The following is a 21,536-nucleotide window of genomic DNA, read 5'->3' as shown; positions in this document are numbered from 1 at the left end:
TTTAAAGATGCTTTTAATCTTTAATAGAAATACTTTTTTACTGTAATTAAGTTATCCCTCCCTATGTCTTTTCCTTGAATGTTCCCTTTTTTTTCTTCTCGAAACATCTATTATGTAACTTTTTCCCTTTTATCATTATGTGTCTTTGTGTTGTCTGTGTATGAGCCTGTTTTTACTTAGTACTTGATATTATTAATATGTTTTTTTAAATGATTATGTTTGTCTTAAAATGTTTATGTGTTTGTCAGCTCATGAGTCTGTTTTGAACTCGTACATGATATTAGTAATTTGTTTTATAATACTTATGTATCTTATTGTAAATCGCTTAGTAAATTATGGATAAGCGATTCATCAAATGAATAAATAAACATAAACAGAAATAAACATAATTGTAAACTACATTAAAGTTAATCCAATAAAAAAGGAATTATTTTTTCCTTTATGGTTTTGTTTTATTTCTGCAGGTTACATTGTTGAAATTGGCCCCAAATCCTTTTTTTCTGCCTGGTTTTGTTATTGATCCAGTTTTGGTATGGCCAAAAAGTTATTATAATTGTTGGCCCTGTTTTCAGTTTAAGACAAAAAATGATCATATGTTTGTTAGTTTTTTTAATTCCAGTAATTTTATTGGTTTTATATATAATAGAGATACAGAAAAGTAAGATAAGCTTCCAAAAAACTACGGAAGAAATTGAAAGAGAAGGACACCAGCAAGTATATCACATTGTATAACAATGGAGAGTGGGCTACAAAAAATAATCAATAATACGATACAACAGGAATATAGGAATACATCAGTTATCAATAATAAGCGTGAATATAAAAGAGATAAATATGAAATGATGTTTGACAAGTGCGTACAATGTCAGAAATAAACATGTCTGATTATAGTCATACGAAATCAATCAGAGGGTTATCAAATCGGTAAATACAGCAACTAAATTAGTGCTCATAATAAACAACATTGAAGATCATTATAAATAAGACAAAAAAATCAGGTAAATGTACAGTCAAAGGTCCATACCACAAAAGTCTAGCATAATCGACCAAGTTTTAGTATAGGAAAGCGAAGCGTTACAACGATCGCCATATGGCGTTCGTATTTATTATGGAGACATACAGAATTCCACCATTGGTTGAAGTCAATTTTTGTAAAGTCTTTCCAATTTTGTAATATTATTTGAAAAGCAAGAAATAATAAAAGGGTTAGAAGGCGGTCATGATGCATAGAGAGAGGTGTGGAAAGAGCTAGGGATCCCTGAATTATGATATCAAAAGTTAAGGGGTCATTAAGAGCTAAAATTTTGGTAATCATCTGCCAGATAGATGTCCAGAAGATCTGCAAATGGGGGCATTCATATAGCATATGATGTAAGGATCCTTCAAAGGACTTGCAGGTCCAGCATAGATTGTCCGAGGATCTCATGGCTTTAGCTGTTTTGGTGGGAGTCCAGAAGGCTCGATGGTAAAGGAAGATTGCTGTTTATCTATGGGAGGCAGAATGTAGGGATTTAAAGAGTTTGGTCCACATAGTAGTCCAGATTACATCAGTGATAGGAGACTTCAACATCTGATTCCATTTGGTTTTGGAATTTGGGAGTACAGGAAAACATTTAGATTGAATAAGTTTATACCAATTGGAAGATTGACCCCTGGAGGCTGAAAACACAAAAATCTTGGCGTGTAAGTCAGAGTTAGTATGAAGAGAAGAAGGAGAAGAAAGTTTCACAGCAAGACAATGGTGTAATTGTACCCATCTAAAGTATTGAGAAGTGGGGATATTAAATTTTGCCATAATATCGGAGAAGGTAATCCAATTGTCATTTATAATAAAATGCGATAAATTCCAAATTCCCTGATGATGCCAGGTTTTCCAGACCACAACTGCATTATCAATCTTTAGTTTGGGATTGTGCCAAATCAGTGCTAGTATCGATTCACCCAATTTTTTCTCTGAAAAGGAGTCTATGCGATGAAGCGCCTGCCATGTGTTAAGCAGATCATATGTTTTTGATGCTATGTCCCATTTGTCTCCCTTCCCCCCCCAAACAGAGAGTTGCCCCTCCTCTCAGACCCTCCACCTCCAGCTGCAATCCCTTCAGGCCTATTTTACAATCCCTGGTATTCTAGAGTGTATTTGGAGCAGAGGCAATCCCCAGTTCCCCTGCCCATTCTGGCTCTGCTCTCAAAATGACTGTCATAACTGGGGCATCGCACCTGCCTTGAATAGTTTCAAGTTTATTTAATATTTCTTATACCACCCAATCAAGCCTTCTAGGCGGTGTACAAAAATGCCAAAACAATGTGCCAATTAAAATACAATTTAAACAAAAACAAACCAGGGGAAATGACATTTTTTTAAGACATTGACAAACGGGAACAAAAGGGAAGAAGGGTTAGAACTACAATTGATAGAAAGAAAGAAAACACTCAAGGGAAAGAATAACAAAGGAAGGGGGAACTGAAGGTAGAAACCTTTCTTGAATTTAAGTCGTCCTTAAAACTACCAGGGGATTGTAAAGAAACCTAGAAGAGGGGCTATTCTTTGTTGCTGTTTTTTTGTAATTGTGAGTGCAAGTAACAAGAGTTATGGTCATACACAAAAATTTATTTGGTTTATTATTATATGTTTTATATGATAATGGAATATATGGGAGGGAGGGATGGGAAAGGGGAAGGGATAAGAATTTATGAAATATATCAATGATTGTTTATAAGTTATGTATTTATTGTTAATATGAATAAATATATTTAATATATTTAACTTAATGTATTTTTGAAAATGAATAAAGAATTAATTTAAAAAAAAAATGTATTTGGTAAACAGAGTGCTCCAAATAAATGCTTTTCATACGAATTTTTTGCAGGAATTTTAAGCCTGCACATTTGGGATGGTATAGGGTTACCATGGCTCCAGAAAAAGGTGGACACATTTAGATTTCCTGGTTTTACTTCCATTGAAAGTTATTACATATTCACTATTGGCTCCTTTTACGAAGGTGCGCTACAGGTTTTACTGCATACACCGGATTAGCCCGCGCTAGAACGTGCTAGCCAAAAATATACCGCCTGCTGTTGAATTGTATAGGAAGGTATAATATATGCCATCTTTCAGAGTGTGACACAAAGTCAGTCAATGTAAAAGCACCATGGCCCTTAGTTTCATTTTTCATCAGCTGTGGTCCTTGTGTGTGGAGGCTATTTTGCTTGAAGGTCTTTCATTATTGCATGGCTTGGATACTGTGGGTATGTATAGCTGAGGGGTGAAGAAGGGGATTCAGCAATTTGGGTTTAACAAAGATAGTCTACAGTGCTGGTGCTTGGTTAGTGGTCACAGGTAAACTGCTCCCTCTGGAAACCTGCACCCTAAGTCTGGCCAGTAAGCATCACCAGTGTGCAATGGCTGAAATTGCCTGGAAGTCATCGCTCTGCAGTGTTCTCCCAAGAATTATTTTACAGCCGGGTGGCATGAAAAAGTAGCCGGGTGGGGAAAATTAAATGTGTACTATTTTACTAGTTAATTTTTATTAATTATTTTCCAATGCTCAATATGACTTCCTTTTTTAAGGTTTTGACACTTGTGCCAGAATATTTTTATTAAATTTAAGAAGTATCCAATTCTAGAAGTGAATAATTAGATATTTGCCCTCTTTCAAATGGTATAAAGCAGTGTTCTTCAACCTTTTGACACCTATGGACCGGCAGAAATAAAATAATAATTTTGTAGACCGGCACCAGTCCGCGGACCGGCAGTTGAAGAACACTGGGCTAAGTCGTGGGCCAGACCCTGCCTATCTCCAACCAATCTCTGCTCTAGACCCTGCCCCCATAATAGTACTAATTGTAACACCATTTTTTCCATTCATTTTTCATATATACACACATATAATATAATCGTATTAACAACACATAATGGTTAACCACAAAATTAAACTACACAAAGCACACTAAATGCTTCTCAATATTAATTCCTACCAGAACACAGATAAACCCCTATGCAAATAAGGGACCAAAAACTAAAAGTACTAATATATACAAACAAACCCTAAGATGCAAGACTCCGCAAGCAGTACAACTCCAGAGGAAAAGAAACAAATGCATTTCTCCCTGAACAGACAGCAGATGTAAATCAATCACTAAATTCAAAAATAGAATAATTCCCCCTACCACTGTCTCCCTCCCTCCCTGCTGTGCCTTGCTTTCTGGTCTGCTCCCCGGTGTTATCTTCGGGCCGGTTCCCTCTTCCTCAGTGCTGCAATGCACAGAGCTGTGGGCAGTGGCTCCTCAAGCGTCCCGCCCCTCATCTGGAAGCCTTCCCTCTGACGTTGCAATTTCATAGAGAAGGCTTCCAGTTCAGGCGCAGGACGCGCATAGGCACCTCTGCCCACGGCTTTGTGCACTGCAGCACTGAGGAAGAGGGAGCTGGCCCGAAGACAATGCCGCATCGATTGCACCGTGGACCAGTGGCTGAAGAGCACTGTCTGGGGCCTGATGCACGTGCCAGCCCTGAGGACCAGCAGGAAATTTCTACGGACCGGCGGATGAAGAAAATTGGAATAGAGGTTTAAAAAAGGGAAATACGTTAATGAAGTCATTAGGTTCAATCTAGCCATTTATTTAAAAGAACATAAGAATTACTTCTGCTGGGTCAGACCAGTGGTCCATCGTGCCCAGCAGTCTGCACGTGCGGCGGCCCTTAGGTCAAAGACCATAAGTGAATGTCATTGGATAGCCCAGTCATAACACCTGATCTAACAGAAAATCAGTGTCAGGACTGCAAGATTGCTATAATCCTCAGTCAAATTGAACAAGACTGGGCTATTCTGCCAAGAATGGGCAAAAACTACACCATCCCTCTGTGCAAAACTAGTAGACACCTATTATACTAGTACAGAACTCGGAATAATCTCCCACATTTTATTACACTGGCCCTTAAGGACTGATTGCTGGAAAAGGATGAAAAATAATGAGTATGGCACAAGTCTAGGGCAGGGAAGAACAATTAAAACATACAGGATTTTATACAGAACTTTTATTTTTGCATAAACTCCCCAGGAATATTCCTTGCACAGCTGTGACCTTAACACAAAATGTCATTGTGAGGTGGCATACTGTATCGACCCAAGAGAAATCAAGGCATTGTCCCATCCTTCTGCTGCTAACCTACTCAGACTCTCAAGTGTAGCCCAACCTGATTACACCGGTGAAGACAGAGCAAAAATAGTAAATGAAATAATAATTAAAAAACAACACATTTAAGACGACCATGGAAATAATATCCTAGCAGCTACAGAATTTGACTTGACTGACAGCCTGCACGTTTTTCTACTGTTCTTGAGGTGTTTTGTTTTTTCCTTTTTAGCTTAAACGAGATACTAACGTGTAAGAAATAAATAATTTGATTCATCAGACTGGTACACTGGATAATGTTTTAGCCCTGCCAAGTTTAAAAGCTTCTTACTTTCCCACAGGTTTCCATGCTTCTTTAGTTTTTCCAAAGATGCTGTAAAATACCGTCACATGAGCAAGGGCCCTCCTTCTTTCCTTTCCCTGGTCTGGCATCTTCTTCTCTCCTTCCCCCACCCCCCAGGTCGGCAGATTCGCTACAGTCTAAGGCGGGAGATAGGTCAGCGATGCAGGGAAGCTGGTTTGCTTCGGGCCTTCCTCGCTGCCGGGTCTTGCCTTCAGGGAAACAGAAAATAGGCAGCGAGGAAGGCCCGAAGAAAGCAAGCTTCCCTCCATCGCTGACCTATCTCTCGCCTTAGCCTGTAGCGAATCTATTTCTCGGACCTGCTTTACTTCTCTTAGGCACCTTCTCCCTCCTTTTCTGTGTGCCAGCAGCAATTACTGAAACACGCAGCTACTAGCTTCCGCCTCTCCTCTTTCTGAAGAACTAATGTCTAGCCTGTCTTGCAGGATAAGCAGCAGAAAGAGGTGCACTCGGTCATAATGAGCGAAACCAATTAGAATAATAAAGCGAAACCAATCAGAAAGAGGCGTACTCGGTCATAATGAGCGAAACCAATCAGAAAGAGGCGCACTGGTCATAATGAGCCTGCAGTCTCTGCCTCCAACTGCAACTGTAAAAACTAACCATTAGTAGGAAATTAAAAAAAAAAAGTAAAGCTGAAAACCCGCTTGCTGGGCTTTAAAAAAAAAAAAAAAAAAGTCAGGCTTAGACAAATTTGCAACCAAAATGACAGCCAGGCGCTCATCTAAATTAGCTGGGCGGAGCGCCCAGCTAAAAGGCCCTAGGGAGAACACTGCTCTGCAAGTCCTGCCTACATGGGAACAGAAAATCACTAAAGAGAGGCAGCTTCTGGGGCAGGCTGGTGGTTGGCTTACCTCATTGTTGCTGCTGGATGACCAAAGATTCATTTACAGTGGCCAGGCCCGGGGAAGAAGTAGGTGGAGGAACTGGGAGCTAGAGAGGTTGTGAGGGGAAACAGTGTCAGAGGAGGGGAGGGAAGAAACAACATGAAGGAAGGAAGAGAGGGAGGGCTGGAGAAACAGCATAGAGGGAGGGAGTGAGGGCGCTGGAAAAGCAGTTTGGAGGATGGGAGGGAGGGGGCTGGAGAAACAGCATGGAGGGAGAGGGAGGGAAAAACAGCATGGATGAAAGGAGAGAGGGGAGGGATAAACAGCATGGAGGGGGCTGGAGAAACACTATGGAGGTAGGGAGGAGGGGTGACTGGAGAAGCATTATGGAAAGAGAATGCTGGCGAAAAGAACATGGAGTAGGATAGTGCTGGAGAGGAGGGGAGAGAGTGAAACAGCAGGAGAGGAGGTTGGAAGGAGAGAGAGGGGCGCCTGCGGGGGGGGGGGGAGGGTTGGGGGTTGGCAAGAGAAAGAGAGCGAGAGAGACAGAGAGAAAGAAAGAAGCACCTACAGGAATGGGAGGTTGGAAGGAAAGAGAGAGAGAGAGAGAGAGATAAGCACCCATGAGGGAAGGAAGATAGAGAGAAGCACTGAAAGGGTACAAAAGATGGGGAAGGGGGCCAAGGAAATGGGTAGAGTATAGATGGGGCTTAGGTGGAGTATAGGTGGGGCCATGTGTCCTCTCCTTTGTCTTCACAAATGGTAACCCTTTCTAGTAGTAATCTTATGGTAGGTACTACCACTATGAGTGATGCCTCCTGAAACATGAACCCTAGCAGTAGCACCACTGGTTTTAAGGGTCATTACCTCAGTTAGTCAGGAAGCCATTTCTTAAGCACCTTTCATATTAATCTGACTTACAAACAAAATTACATTTGTTTTATGACATTAAACAAGGAGACTGTCTTGTATCTTCTGGTTTCTGTTATTAATGTCAACTGGCTGGATATCTGCATTCCTAGGTACTGCATTTTATTAATGCTTGCAAAATGAGTGATAAATTTTCATTAAAAAAAAACTAGAGTTAGGAAGCTAACAGAATACAGCTGTCAGCACTAGAATATAATGAGTAAAAGGGTTACCAGCTTTCCTCTTTGAAAAACAGAGGACACCTGGCCCTGCCCCACTCTGTCCCCAGCCCCGCTTTGCTCTGCCCCTCCACCACTCTGCTCTCAGCTCGCGCCCCCCCCTCTCTCATGAATCACATGTCTCTTTCCCCCGAGCTCAGGGCCATATCTGGATGTTCTCTGCGCATTTGCAGATATTGACTCGATGGCATCACTTGCATGTGCGCAAGGTGTGACATCATCGCGTTGAGGTCTGCGCAGGCGCAGAGGACATCCAGACATGGCCCCAAGCTTGGGGCCTTCCATAACTCAGACTAAGCGCCGAGTTTTGGAAATCCCGCCAGGCAGTCCTCTAAAAAGAGGACATGTTCGGGGTTTCCCGGATATCTGGTGACCCTAATGAGGAGGCCACTTATTTCTGTTTGTTTTCTTGGTCAATGTCTGCCCTGGCAATTGTCTTTTTTTAAATGACAAAAGCCCCAAAGCCCTTTGAATCCCTATGGACTTTGGGGCAGTTACTGCAGCAGCAGCCGCTGCCGCTAGCTTGGCTTTGTAAAAAAAAAAAAAAATGTGTATGGGGGGGAGAATAAACCCTGTTCTTCTGAACTGAATTTAAATAACAGGTTTCCCTCCCTCCCCCGTGTGAAATGCTTTTCTTTTTTGCTCTAGCCTTGCTCTGGAACGCATTGCTAGAGGTTGTGGTAAGAGCAGATAGTGTAACTGGTTTTACAAAGGATTTGGACAGTTTCCTGGAGGAAAAGTCCATAGTCTGTTATTAGAAACATAGAAACATAGAAGATGACGGCAGAAAAGGGCTACAGCCCATCAAGTCTGCCCACTCTGCTTACCCACCCCCTGTCTATGCCCTAATGACCCAATTTCCTTATCTTGACCCTCATAGGGATCCCACATGGGTATCCCATTTATTCTTAAAGTCTGGCATGCTGTCTGCCTCGATCACCTGCACTGGAAGCTTGTTCCAATGATCAACCACTCTCTCTGTGAAGAAATACTTTCTGGTGTCGCCATGAAATTTTCCGCCCCTGAGTTTGAGCGGGTGCCCTCTTGTGGCCGAGGGTCCCTTGAGAAAGCATGGAAAGTTGCTAGTTTTGGAGTTTTGGCTAGGTATTAGTTGGCCACAGTAAGAACAGGTTACTGGGCTTGATGGACCTTTAGTCTGACCCAGTAAGGCTATTGTTATGTACCCTTCAGAAGTGGATATGTGGTGTGAAACTTTAATGTAGCACAGCATCTGTGGCTCTGTGAGCTGCTGTTGCCACCATTGTAGGTAAGACGGTAGCAGCTATACAAACAGGTGATAAAAGACATTTTCACTGCCTTTGCTCACCAGAAGTACGCGGGATGTGTTCAACTGGATCGGCCAAACCAAAGAGGCATCCAGGCATTAGTGGTCTCAAACTCGCAGCCCGGGGACCACATGTGGCCCACCAGGTCCTATTTTGTGGCCCACGGTCTGTACTAGTGCTGCCAGCTCTTTGCAGTGTCCTCCGGCTTCCCCCTGGCCCCCCGCTCTTATCTTCAGATAATTACCGCAGCCTGCAGAGAAGATTGCCGGTGTTGTAGCGATCCTTGTAGGCTGCCATCGTCCTCAGCAGCACGTTCCCTCTGCCGTGATCCTGCCCATTGTCATTTCTTTAATAAGACATTAACTATTTTTTCTGCGTTCCTCCAAGTACCTACAAATACAAAATGTGGCCCTGCAAAGGGTTTGAGTTTGAGACCACTGTACTACATGGTCTGACCAGGCTTTCATTATTGAAGAGATAGTGGAAGCAGAGACATGTAAGACTGTACTATATAGTGCAAAAGCTGCCCTTGATTTACTAAAATGAGATCCTCCGTCATATACCGCAAACATGTAAAATAGAGATGATTAATGCTTTGATATCCCTATTTGTGTTCCCCAGTTACAGAAAAGATGTTCAGGATAACTGTCCCTGTATGATTCAGGACAGGGGTGGGCAGTCTGTGGCCCACCATTGAATTTCATACAGCCCATGAGACAGAAAACACAGAAAATGTCATTGAATCAGGCGCTGGCATCAGAACGGGGGTAGCCACAGGGGCCATGGCCCCCCCAAAATTGGTGGTTGGTCAGAACATAAGAACATAAGCAGTGCCTCTGCCGGGTCAGACCAGAGGTCCATCCCGCCCAGCAGTCCGCCCCCGCGGCGGCCCAACAGGTCATGACCTGCCTTAATCACCAGAAGGGGCCCCCTTGCCCCCTAGGTTTCTCATCGAAGTCCTATCTTCCCATCAATGTCCTAACCCTCCGGCCTTGCACCTGCACGACCTGGTGAGCTGTCTATACTTATGCAACACCCCAGCACCTCCCTCAGTACCCCACGATCCCCTTTTCCCTCAGGAATCTGTCCAATCCCTGTTTGAATCCCTGTACTGGTTCTCCTGCCTCCCCCACCCACCTTCTCCCCAGCCGCTCTCATTTTAAATCTTCAGGTAGAGGCAATGAGTTGAGCCTGCTGCCGTCGGCATGCCCTGGAAGTCTTCATTCGGCAGCATCCAATTGCTGCAGAATGAAGACTTCTGGGGCCGGCCGATGGCAGCAGGCTCACTCATTGTCACTGCCCGATTTAAAGTGAGAACGGCTGGGGAGGAGATATGTGGTGGAGGCAGGAACCAGAGAGAGAGGTCTAGGATGGAGCTTTTGCTCCCCCCCCCTTAAACAAAAAGCAACCCGCTGCCTATGAAACCAGAGTTATGGTTATTTTTAAATATTGTACTCTATTTCACAAATATTTTCAGAATAGCCACTCTAGCAATTTGTTTCCATCATTTTAATTAAATCTTTTACTTATTTATGTGTTACAGCTGGTCTGTGAGCCTCTGACATCACATAATGTTACGGCCTGCCAGGGAGAGTACTGACATTCATACAGCCCTCTGTGTATAAAGGTTGCCCACATCCTGATTTAGGATTTAGCAAAACTGTGTGTAAATTCAAAGTATGTTCTGAAAATTTTCAGTTCATGTTTTCAGGTTTTATAGTCGCTTCAGTAGTTCATAACTTTAATAGAACAACATCACTAAGGACAAGCCCCTTTCTTTATGTCACCATTTTTGGAGGAAGGTCAAATAAAGCGTAAACTTAGGAACTCATGTCTAAACTCTTTGGTCCTAAAAGAATGATGCCCAGTGTGTGTAAACAGAGCATGAGGGTTTTTTAACTTCATGACGATAACAATATTTAGACAAGAACAAAAATGAAACCTCAGGGAATTGCACTGTACAATGGAACCGTTGATTCAACTTAGTTTTCCATGTGAATTCTAGCTATTCCTTTGCCTTTTCTGGGAAAGAAAACCTTGAAGAATGATTTAATTGAACAAAAATAGATCTTCATATGGGATGAAACTATAATTATCCCAGGACAAGCAGGCAGCATATTTTCTACATGTGGGTGACGTCACCGACGGAGCCCCCTAGTGGACATTTTCGCAAGCAGACTTGCTTGAAGACCTTCAAGCTTGCGATTGGCCCACGCATGCGCGCGAGCCCCTCCTGCCCAGTCTAGGGCATATGCCTCCTCAGCCTCAGTTCAGTGTTTTCCGTGGAGCCAGAAGCACTGCTCCTTTGCTACGCGCGATCTCGTCCCTCTTGCACTGTGGCTTTCTTTTTTTTGTTTTCGTTTAAGTCACTATGCTCGCGTCTTTGTTATTTTCTTTCCTGTATTTTCAACCGAGCCTCCAGTCTTGATCTGGCTGCTTGACCTCACGGGGCCGCGGCCGCCTTTTTGCTTATATACCGGCCTCGCTCCGGGTTCAAAAACTGTACTAAGTGCAACCGGGTTATCTCCATCACCGATCCTCATCATTGATGTGTAGAGTGCCTGGGTGAGGAGCACCGCACTGAATCGCGTCCGCGTTGAACGACTTTGCAACCGCTTGCTCTTCGTCGGACAGTGGCCAAGATTCTTCAACTGTTTGGCCCTAAGGATTTGGCGGGACAGGCCTCGAGCCTCGAAGTCCCCCTCGACCTCGAAGTCCCCGGCCTCGGTTCCTCCTACTACTCCAGCCTTGGGTAAGTCTCCTCTTGCCTTCTCAGGTGTGCCAGCAAAGAAGCCTATCTCGGAGTCTCATGCGAGTGCCGCTTTGTCGGCCTCTTCGAAGCATCATTCTAAGCGTGCTTCCTCACTTATGGAATACTCTTCCTCGAGGTCGCCCCCAAAGGAGCGCACTGCTGCACCCCAGAACCAACCTCCCTTGGTCTCGGTGCCGATGTTCGAGGATATGCTTAAGGCAATCCTTACACGCTCGAGAAATGGGCTGTGACATGGCAAATGAGGTTTAAAGTGGATAAGCATAAGGTGATGCATGTCGGTAACAAAAATCTTATACACGAATACAGAATGTCCGATGTAGTACTCAGAGATCTCCCAGGAAAGAGACTTGGGAGTACTGGTAGACAAGTCAATGAAGTTGTCCGCGCAATGCGCGGCGGTGGCAAAAAGGGAGAACAGAATGCTAGGAATGATTAAGAAGGGGATCACAAACAGATCGGGGAAGGTTATCATGGCCCTGTACCGGGCCATTATATGCCCCCACCTGGAATACTGCGTCCAGCACTGGTCGCTGTACATGAAGGAGGACATAATACTACTCTAAAGAGTCCAGAGAAGAGTGACTAAAATGGTTAAGAGGCTGGAGGAGTTGCCGTATAGTGAGAGATTAGAGAAACTGGGCCTCTTCTCCCTTGAAAAGAGGAGAGAGGACTTGATCAAAACATTCAAGATAATGAAAGGAATAGACTTAGTAGATAAAGACAGGTTGTTTACCTTCTCCAAGGTAGAGCGAATGAGAGGGCACTCTCTAAAGATAAAAGGGGATAGATTCCGTACAAACGTAAGGAAGTTCTTCTTCACCCAGAGAGTGGTAGAACTCTGGAATGCTCTTCCGGAGACTGTTATAGGAGAAAACACCCTCCAGGGATTCAAGACAAAGGTAGACAAGTTCCTGCTGAACCAGAACATACGCAGGTAAGGCTAGACTCAGTTAGGGCGCTGCTCTTTGACCTAAGGGCTGCCGTAGGAGCGGACATCTGGGCACGATGGACCACTGGTTTGACCCAGCAGCGGCAATTCTTATGTTCTTAAATTAATGGCAAGTGGAAATACAACGATATGCCCCCCCCCAAAAAAAAACAACCCAGTTCTAAACTAAACACTAAGTACTGACCTTCTAATATTATTACTCAACACTGATTCCAAGTATACATATCAGTTTAAGCATCAGCATTTAATAGCTATGGTTACCCCTTCTTTTTTAAGATGAGCTCCCCCTCTGAACTGTGTGGCTCTCAGCAAGTTCGAGCCACATGTGCAGGGACTCCCATTCTGGTCTCATGATATTTGAGGAATGTGTGGCATAGTGGTTAGAGCACTTCAGTTCTGCGCTTTAGCGGCGATATGATGCTGGTGTTGAGTTCCTTGTGTAGGTTACAGCTGCACGAATAGTGATTAACTTTGATTCGGGCGAAACGGAGATCTTCCGTCAAGTTAAGTACTACGTCACTTCAATTTCAAATATTTAGCACTTGATAAAACTATAAAAAACTCAGACTAAGACCGAGATATAAACGATCAATGATAGTCTGCATAGAAGTTTGCCCTCAAGATTTGTTCTGAGGTCCGACTGCACACACTTGAGATTGGTTATCTCTGGAACGAATGTGTTTGAATTCACTCTCAAACAAAGTTTTTTCCTTATGGGTAGTTTTGTATTTGATATACGACATTTGAAAGGTGGTTTTGATAGTGGTTAGAGCTACAGCCTTGGCACCCTGAAGTTGTGGGTTCAAATCCCATGCTGCTCCTTGTGACCCTGGGAAAATCACTTAATCCAAAAACACCTATATACAGGAATGAGAAAGAAAATCAAAATCTACGTCCTATAACTTTCTCACTGCTATGCTCAAAAGTAAATTGAATTACACCACAATTTCATTGGAAGTTTCATACACTTCAAAACTTATTGAAGGCAGGGATATAATGACATTTAAACATCATATTAACTACTCCACCTATAGCTAAGTGGTTTTGATATATTTTGACACATTTTTAAAAAAATTCAAAGTGTCTTGCTGTGGGTAGGAGGGGGATTAAGAGCCGGTGAAGACCTTTTTCCCTTTCCAGTGCGGCAGCGACTAACAGTTACGCACGGGGATCTGAGGCTCTCCCCTTATCATTTATTATTTCAATAAGTTTTGAAATGTATGCAACTTCCAATGAAATTGTGGTGCAATTCAATTTACTTTTGAGCATAGCAGTGAGAAAGTTATAGGACGTAGAAAATCACTTAATCCCCCATTGCCCCAGGTACATTAGATAAGGGGTGTCCAACAAGCGGCCCAAGGGCCGCATGCGGCCCCGTGAAGTATTTTGAACGGCCCCGGTCGAGGGCGATGCAGTGTTTTCCTCTGCTGCCCCCGGGTGTTTACCATCTTGCCGGCTCCCTCCTCTGTCTTGCTGCAGCGTTTGTGCGGCCCCAGAAACATTTTTTTCAGCCAGTGCGGCCCAGGGAAGCCAAAAGGTTGGACACCCCTGCATTAGATAGAGTGTGAGCCTTCAGGACAGAGAGGGAAAATGCTTGCGTACCTGACTGTAAACCACTTGGACTATATAAGTGGTATGTAGACTTAGGCAAATTTTTTTGCTGTGGAGTTTGCTTATATGACCCAAGCTATGCATTTTAAATTGAGGTGGAATATGAGATGGGCCAGTTGTGGACCTTTATGCTATACAGAGAATAGCAAAATCCAACTGTTGAGGTTTGAATGCTGAAATAGCAGATTAACTTCAAATGGATAAGCTGTGCATGTGAGGGGCAAGCTGATAAATATGTATGTTTTTGTATATTTGCTACTTGTATACGTAAATGCAGTGAAAGTGCCAGTTATCTGTGCAAGTGCCTTAAGGTCTACACTTCTTCCTCCATATTCACGGTTTCAGCCATCGCAATTTCGATTATTCACAGTTTTTAGCTTGCTGGCTCCTCCCCCAAAAATTATGTCACCTTGCATAGAGAAATCGCTGATTCCGAGTGTTTACAGAGATAATCGCTGATTCCCAGCACTTTCTTCACTATGTTTTGCCTCTCCTTCAGGAACAGGCCAGGTCTCTCACCATGTTATTTGTGGTTTCACCATATTCACAATGGTTTTTAATAGAAAACAGCGAATAACATATGAAAAAGTTATTTGCAGTTTTTCTGTCTTCACGGGACTGTTAATCCCCCTATCACAGCGAATATGGAGGGACAAGTTGTAAGAGTGGGTGTAAGTGGTTGCTGTATATCATTATGATTTTGTACACTGCTGTGAAGGAGTGAGTGAGATAGTGACGAGCACTCCCTCACTGATATTGCGATTATGCTATCTTATAGCAGGGAGCCAGCTCACAGAGGCTAAGAGTAAGCTACCTTAGGGTAGGTGGGAGAATCCTGCTGAGTCAAGGGGGTGGGGCTCAAGCAGGGAGGAGTTTAAATGCCCTGGAGTTGAGTAGTTCAGAGAGACCCCAACGCAAGAAGTCACGACTAAGAGAGTGTGCCTTTCCAGATGTAGCAATTATTTAAAATTAGAATATGGCTTGTACCGCCAAACCGTGTGATTATAGATGCCATTGTACACTTGATAGATATAGATATGGTTTAATGTTGGTTGTGAACCTTTTTGTGTGTGCATTTGATTGCTTTGTGATATAGAAATAAAATAAATAAATAAATATGTGCATCTGTTTTTAAGGTGAGCTCCTGGGTGACGTGGTTGATCCTGACTGCAGGCTCTATGGAAGAAAAACGAGAAGTCTTCTCGCATTTGGTGCATGTGGCAAAGTGCTGCTGGAACATGGGCAACTATAATGCTGTGATGGAATTCCTTGCAGGTCTCAGGTACCTTTCAAGAAGCAGAGAATGACAATAAAAAATATGCTGGATATAATGAGAGAGACCAGTATATGCCACTTACTTTAGCCGTGGTGACTAGAAAGTTCTCTCAGCCCCTGGGATTTTTGTACTGTTGTTTTCCTGCTATCACCAATGAAACAGGATTTCCTTTTCTCAGTACTGCACAGCTCTCTGCGAGTTTCAGCTACGTGATGCAGAAACTTTCATTCTGATCTTGGGTATTTAAGTATCATGAGACCAGCACGGGAGACCCTGCACATGTGGCTCGAACTTGCTGAGAGCCACACAGTTCAGAGGGGAGAAAAGTCCTTTTCCAGCAGAATTGCAGACCATAAAATGAATATCACTATCAGGCAAGCTGGCCTAACGGGAAGCCTGGGGAATGGCTAGCTTGTGGCAGTGGCTATGAGAAGTCATTAGATAGATGATGTGGACTAGCTGGGAGAAATGTAGCTGGCTACACATGGGGATTGAATCAGAGCAGAGGCTGGTATTAACTGACTGTGGAGTCATCTGAACAAATTTGGGAAACCCTGGGGTTAGAAGTAATTAGCTATTTGATAAATGAAGTTAAACACAAGGAGCTACTGATCCATCCACATAAGTTTATGCTAGTATTTGAAATCTGCAAATCATTCTTTTGTTTTGAAAGTGGTTTCTGAAACCCTTCTTTGGAAAATAGGTCAAGGAAAGTTTTAAAAATGTGGCAGTTTATGGACCAGTCTGACATTGAAACCATGCGAAGCTTGAAAGATGCAATGGCACAGCATGAGTCCTCCTCTGAGTATAGGAAGGTGGTGAACCGGGCTCTCCATATCCCAGGCTGTAAAGTGGTTCCCTTCTGCGGTGTCTTTCTGAAGGAGCTCTGTGAAGTCCTCGATGGAGCAGCCAGTCTTCTCAGACTCTGTCCACGCTACAATTCTCAGGATGAAACTTTAGAGGTAAGTTATTTATTTATACTCCACCTAAAAACCTAGGTGGTTTCCAAGCAACATACACAATATGGCGGAATACAGAGATCTCCCCAAGCCTGGTACTTGGGAGCTTAGCTAAGTTTGAAATTTAGATTGATCAAAATTTGCAAATTATCCAAATTCTGGAACAAAATATGTGCAGATAGAACTCATCCTATTATATAAACGGAACAATAATTGTAGGTTTATGTGTATGTCCCTGAATTAGATATTGAAATGTCCCTATGGATTTTGATGAAATGGGGTTCGAGAAAGTAAGCTAGGTCTGGAGTTTAGCAGAACTGATTGTGGGGGGAGGGGGAGTCAAATGAGAGATTTTCCTAATGTACTGCTGTTGGGGAAAACAGAAAGGCAGTGTCTCTGTTACTACTACTCCCACCTCCCCCTGTAGCCCCATTGGTTAGACATTCCTAGGGAAGTTTAACCAGCCAATACAGTGCAGGGAAAAGCAGGACTAACAAAGACAGCACAGAAGAGCTGCACTGTATGTAAGGAGTTCTGAGGGTAAGAGAGGCTGAGGGAAAACATATGAGTAGCAAAGACACATTTATGGAAAAGCAGGACTCAAGGCTGCTAAGGCACTGTGTTTATAGGGTGACGGGACAAAAGCATGCGAGACTTTGGCGCGCCGACATTGCAGCGCAGACAATTCGGCGCAAGACCCCAGCATGCCACCTAAAAAGTTACTTTTAAAGAACTTCGACGGGGGGTGTGGGGGGAACCCCCCACTTTACTTCATACTCTTTGTGCTGCCTTTGGGGGGGTGTGGGGGGTGCAACTCCCCCCATTATAGAGAAAACTTAACTTTTTCCTAAAAAATTGGGAAAAAGTTAAGTTTACTCTATAATGGAGGGTTCCAACCCCCCCCCCCCCTACGGCAGCGCAAAGAGTATGAAGTAAACTGGGGGAGTTCCTCCCCACACTCCGCGTCGGAGCTCTTTAAAAGTAACTTTTTAGGCGGTGCGCTGGGGTCTTGCGCCGAATTGTCTGCGCTGCAATGTCGGCACGCCAAAGTCCCGTGCGCAAATGACTATGAACCGTTTATAGTTATTGTTCTTGGCTCTCCCTGCAGCCCATTGGTCAGATATTCCTAAGGAAGCTTAACCTGCCAATGGGCTCCAGGGAAAAGCAGGACTGAAGGTTGCTAAGGCAGTGTCTCTGTGGCTACTGTTCCCACCTCCATCTGCAGCTGTCTCGCCTTAGTCTTGTCCTATGATTTGCCACCTACCTGGAAAACGTAGACCGCGTAACTGCTGCACCTGAATCTGTCTGGTCACTCTCTGGTTCTTTCCTGGACTCTCCAGTCATTCTAATCTCTACCAGTCACCGTCAGTCATACAGTTCATTAGTGGTCACAGTGAATCAAATTGGAGCAGTCTGGTCCCTCCTGGATGCTCTGGTCACTCCAAGCTCTACTGGTCACTACCAGCTACACAGTTCAGTACTGGTCATGGCCAGTCAGGTTGGTCTTACTGAGAGTTAGGCAAGTCACCAGCATTCATCCCCTCTACCCAAGAGCTCCTAACAAGTTCTCTAGGAGTTTATTTTCCAACCCCTTTTACTCTCAGGGTGAGTAGCAAACTCCCAGGTATCTTTGAATTGTCTATATGCAGATGTTCCACAGATCAGTTATAGTCCAACAGTCTTTCACTTCTACAGTTCAGGAATATATAATGGATATACTGTATAATGGATAATCTATCCCTGCTACCTCCCATGTAACTTATCTAACCATCTACAACCACCCACACAGGAACCCTCTCTTTATCCTGAGAGAAACCAAAGTTCAATTAGGTCACCCTACACCCAGGTTGTCTTCCATAAATTCAGAGATTCTGGTGATGGGATGCCTTCTCTGTCACAGCAGCCCATTGGTCAGACATTCTTAAAGAAGGCTAGCAGCAGACAACACAGAAGAGCTGCAGTGTAGATAAGGGGTTGAGAGGGCAAGAGAGGCTGAGAGAAAACATATTATATAAGAATAGCCTTACTGGGACAGACCAATAGTTCATCTAGCCCAGTAGCCCATCTTCACGGTGACCAATCCAGGTCACTAGCACCTGACAAAAACCCAAATAGTAGCAACATTCCATGCTACCAACCAAGAGCAAGCAGTGGCTTCCCCCATGTCTGTCTCAATAACAGACTATGGACTTTTCCTCTTGGAAATTGTTCAAACTTTGCGTGAAACAGTCTCTCAGAAGAGGTGGTGGAAACAGAGACTGTGTCTGAATTCAAGAGGACGTGGGATAGGCACGTTGGATCTCTCAAAGAGAGAAAGAGATAATGGTTACTGCAGATGGGCAGAATAGATGAGCCATTTGGCCTTTATCTGCCGTCATGTTTCTATGATTCTATTAACCGCTCTTAACACTTTCCAGAGCTTAACTATTCTTTGTTTTAAAAGTATTTCCCTGTAACTTCATCGAGTGTCCCTTAGTCTTTGTAATTTTTGATGGAGTGAAAAATTGATCCACTTCTACCCGTCCTACACCACTCAGGGTTTTATAGACTTCAATCATATCTCATCTCAGTCTTCTGTTTTCCAAGCTGAAGAGCCCTAACCTTTTTTTAGTCCAAGCCAGTCAGGGTTTCAGTATATCCAGAATAAATATGCATGAGACAGAGCTGCATACATGGAGGAAGTGCATGCAAATATACTGGACATTGTGCATATTATTGTGGATATCATGAAAATGTGACTGTCTGGGTGTGTCATGAGAAACTAGACTGAGAACCCCTGCTATAAAGAAATAATTAATTTAAATAGACTAGTTCAGGTTCAAGTTGATTGAAATAATTCTGTATAGATAAATAGGGCTAAAATAGTGTACTGGAACGTTGCAGGAGAAAAAAACCAAAACCTTCTTAAAAGACTTTGAGGGTCTTTTACAAGGAGTGCTTGCCGATTAGCGCACGCTAAATGCTAACGCGTCCATACAATATAATGGGTGCGTTAGCCAATTTAGCGTGCGCTAAATTGGCTAGCATGCCTTAGTAAAAGACCCCCTTTATTTTCTTTGCATGTCAGGAGATTTGTGTTCATTCCCTCCTAACCTTACAGAGAGGTTTCACCTTCACCCATCAGCTCCTTAAAAAGACCAGGAGGAGATTAAGGGCTCCTTTTAACAAGCCGCGCTAGCGGTGTAATGCGCGTAATAGCATGGGTTAAACCGCCGGCCGTGCTAGCCGCTACCGCCTCCTCTTGAGCAGGCGGTAGTTTTTAGGCCAGCACGGGGGTTAGCACGTGATGAAAAGTTTTGTGCGTTAACCCCGCTAGCGCGGCTTGATAAAAGGAGCCCTAAATCTGTGGTCCCAAAATGAAAACATGATTTCCTCCTCTCAAGGCTGTGTACTGGTGTGGTAGTGTATATTCATACATACTGAGAGGAAAGCATTTCACCCCCTTTGGCTAAATTTAAGTAATGGTTTCAAAAGATGGTTAGTGAGTATATCCTGCCCTTGCCCAGGGCGGGTTACAAAATTACATACAAAATCAACAGTAAATGAACAATCAATACAAAACACTATAAATAACGCAAAAAACAATACAAACAATAAAATAAATAGACAACTAGCACCTTACTGTCATCATCTCTTCCTTATTATTTCCTTCTAGTTACGGGTAACTAGAGAGCAATAAGGTACAAACAAAATTCAACACAGCTAACGAAGTTTGTATATTAATCTGTGATATGATGTCGGAAGCGTTTGTGGAATGTTCTAAGACAAAAGATGTGCTGGCAACTGCTCTATAGTATAAATTTTCACATCTCCAGAAGCTATCAGCTTACAGCAGATTCCAAACTCATTTTTACAATCTGAAACTCTACACACCCCCTTGGACGGAGACATGATCTGTGGCCATGTGCCTGGATTCTTCAGTTAGGCATAATCGCAGCATTACTTACCTTTTTCCACCCTCCCCACTTCTCTCCTCTCAAACAGGTTCATGTGCAGTCTTGGGGCAGAGCTGCTGAGCAATGAATTCCAGAAGGGAAATTTTAGGCTAGTCCTGAATTTCTAACAGCCCTATCAGATTGCATTATGGGACCTACAATTGATTTCAGTGCGTAGAATAAGGGAACTACAAATACCACCCTGCTTTAGGATAGAAGTTCAAAGCTAGGACCAGCCCCCAAAAAACCCCTCTTGGAACTGAGTAACTTGGTAGCTCTACATGGAAAGATTTCCTTATAACCGTTTGGATTGGCTCAAAATGATTAAGGTGTGTTAAGAGATCGTATGACCCAGCAGTGAATAGTAAAGCAACCTTGGGTCTCTGAGCATTTAAAAATATATATTTAACATCTCTACTCATGACTAATTGAACTGCCGCACCATAGAACTGTTGTAAACTAATCTGTACTTTCACAATAGCGTTAGGCATGGTTATTTCACAAACTGGGGAGCTCTTCCAACTGACTGCTGCCTTCTGCCAATAGCACTTAGCCGTTGATCTATGTATATTACCAAAGAGAGATCATACTTGGTTACCCTCATTACCTCAAAACTACAAAATATTATCAGCAGGATCAATTTGTCTATTTAAAAATTTAATGGAATTTTAATTTTTTGCAAACTATAAAATGTATTATGAGTAATGATTTCATAGCTTACTTACAGAATATAAATAATGTTTTGTTCTCTGCATAAAATCATCAAGTCTTTCTCATGATTGTATGGCAATGCTTTTATTATGTTTTTAGTTAAGACTCCTTTCCTTTTTGTTTGGTTTTTCTCTTCTTATTAACCCTTCCCCCCCCCCCTTTTTTACAAAACCGTAGCACAGTTTTTAGCACCACCCTCAAAGGAATTCTATGAGCGTCTGAGTTGCTACTGCCGTGGCCGGCGTTAAAAACCGCACTATGGTTTTGTAAAGGGGGGGGTGAAATGATTAAAATTGGATGGTCTGGTGGTTCAATGCCACTACTGAGTACTGTCATAGGAAGGAATATGGGTTTGATTCCAAGAACTGTGGAGGCAGAGTTCACAGCCCCCCAAGAAGAGGAGGAAAGGCAGTGCTGGTGTCTGACATTTAGCTGATTATGTCTCTGAAATGACCAAATTAGATATGTTGTGGTGGAAGGGGAAAGAAATAAAATAGGAGGAAAATCCTTTGTAGTTAAAAGTTAGGCATGGATCCTGGTGCTAGGCCCAACTTGGAGCACATTTATAGA

The 21,536-nt window shown here is 43.2% G+C and overlaps 1 protein-coding gene across 3 annotated transcripts in view; it reads left to right on the top strand.

The window, feature by feature from the left end:
- The window catches only part of PLCE1 (phospholipase C epsilon 1), a 496,428-nt gene that overhangs the window by 326,733 nt on the left and 148,159 nt on the right, over window positions 1–21,536 (top strand). For all 3 annotated transcript variants that reach the window (XM_033942327.1, XM_033942328.1, XM_033942326.1), the window contains exons 5-6: window positions 15,222–15,367; window positions 16,065–16,323. In XM_033942327.1, the coding sequence (XP_033798218.1) occupies window positions 15,222–15,367; window positions 16,065–16,323 (405 nt within the window). The remainder of the gene's footprint in view (window positions 1–15,221; window positions 15,368–16,064; window positions 16,324–21,536) is intronic.

Source organism: Geotrypetes seraphini, chromosome 4 (genome assembly GCF_902459505.1).
Source record: "Geotrypetes seraphini chromosome 4, aGeoSer1.1, whole genome shotgun sequence".
Taxonomy (NCBI): Eukaryota; Metazoa; Chordata; class Amphibia; order Gymnophiona; family Dermophiidae; genus Geotrypetes; species Geotrypetes seraphini.
This window is presented reverse-complemented; position numbering and strand designations above follow the sequence as displayed.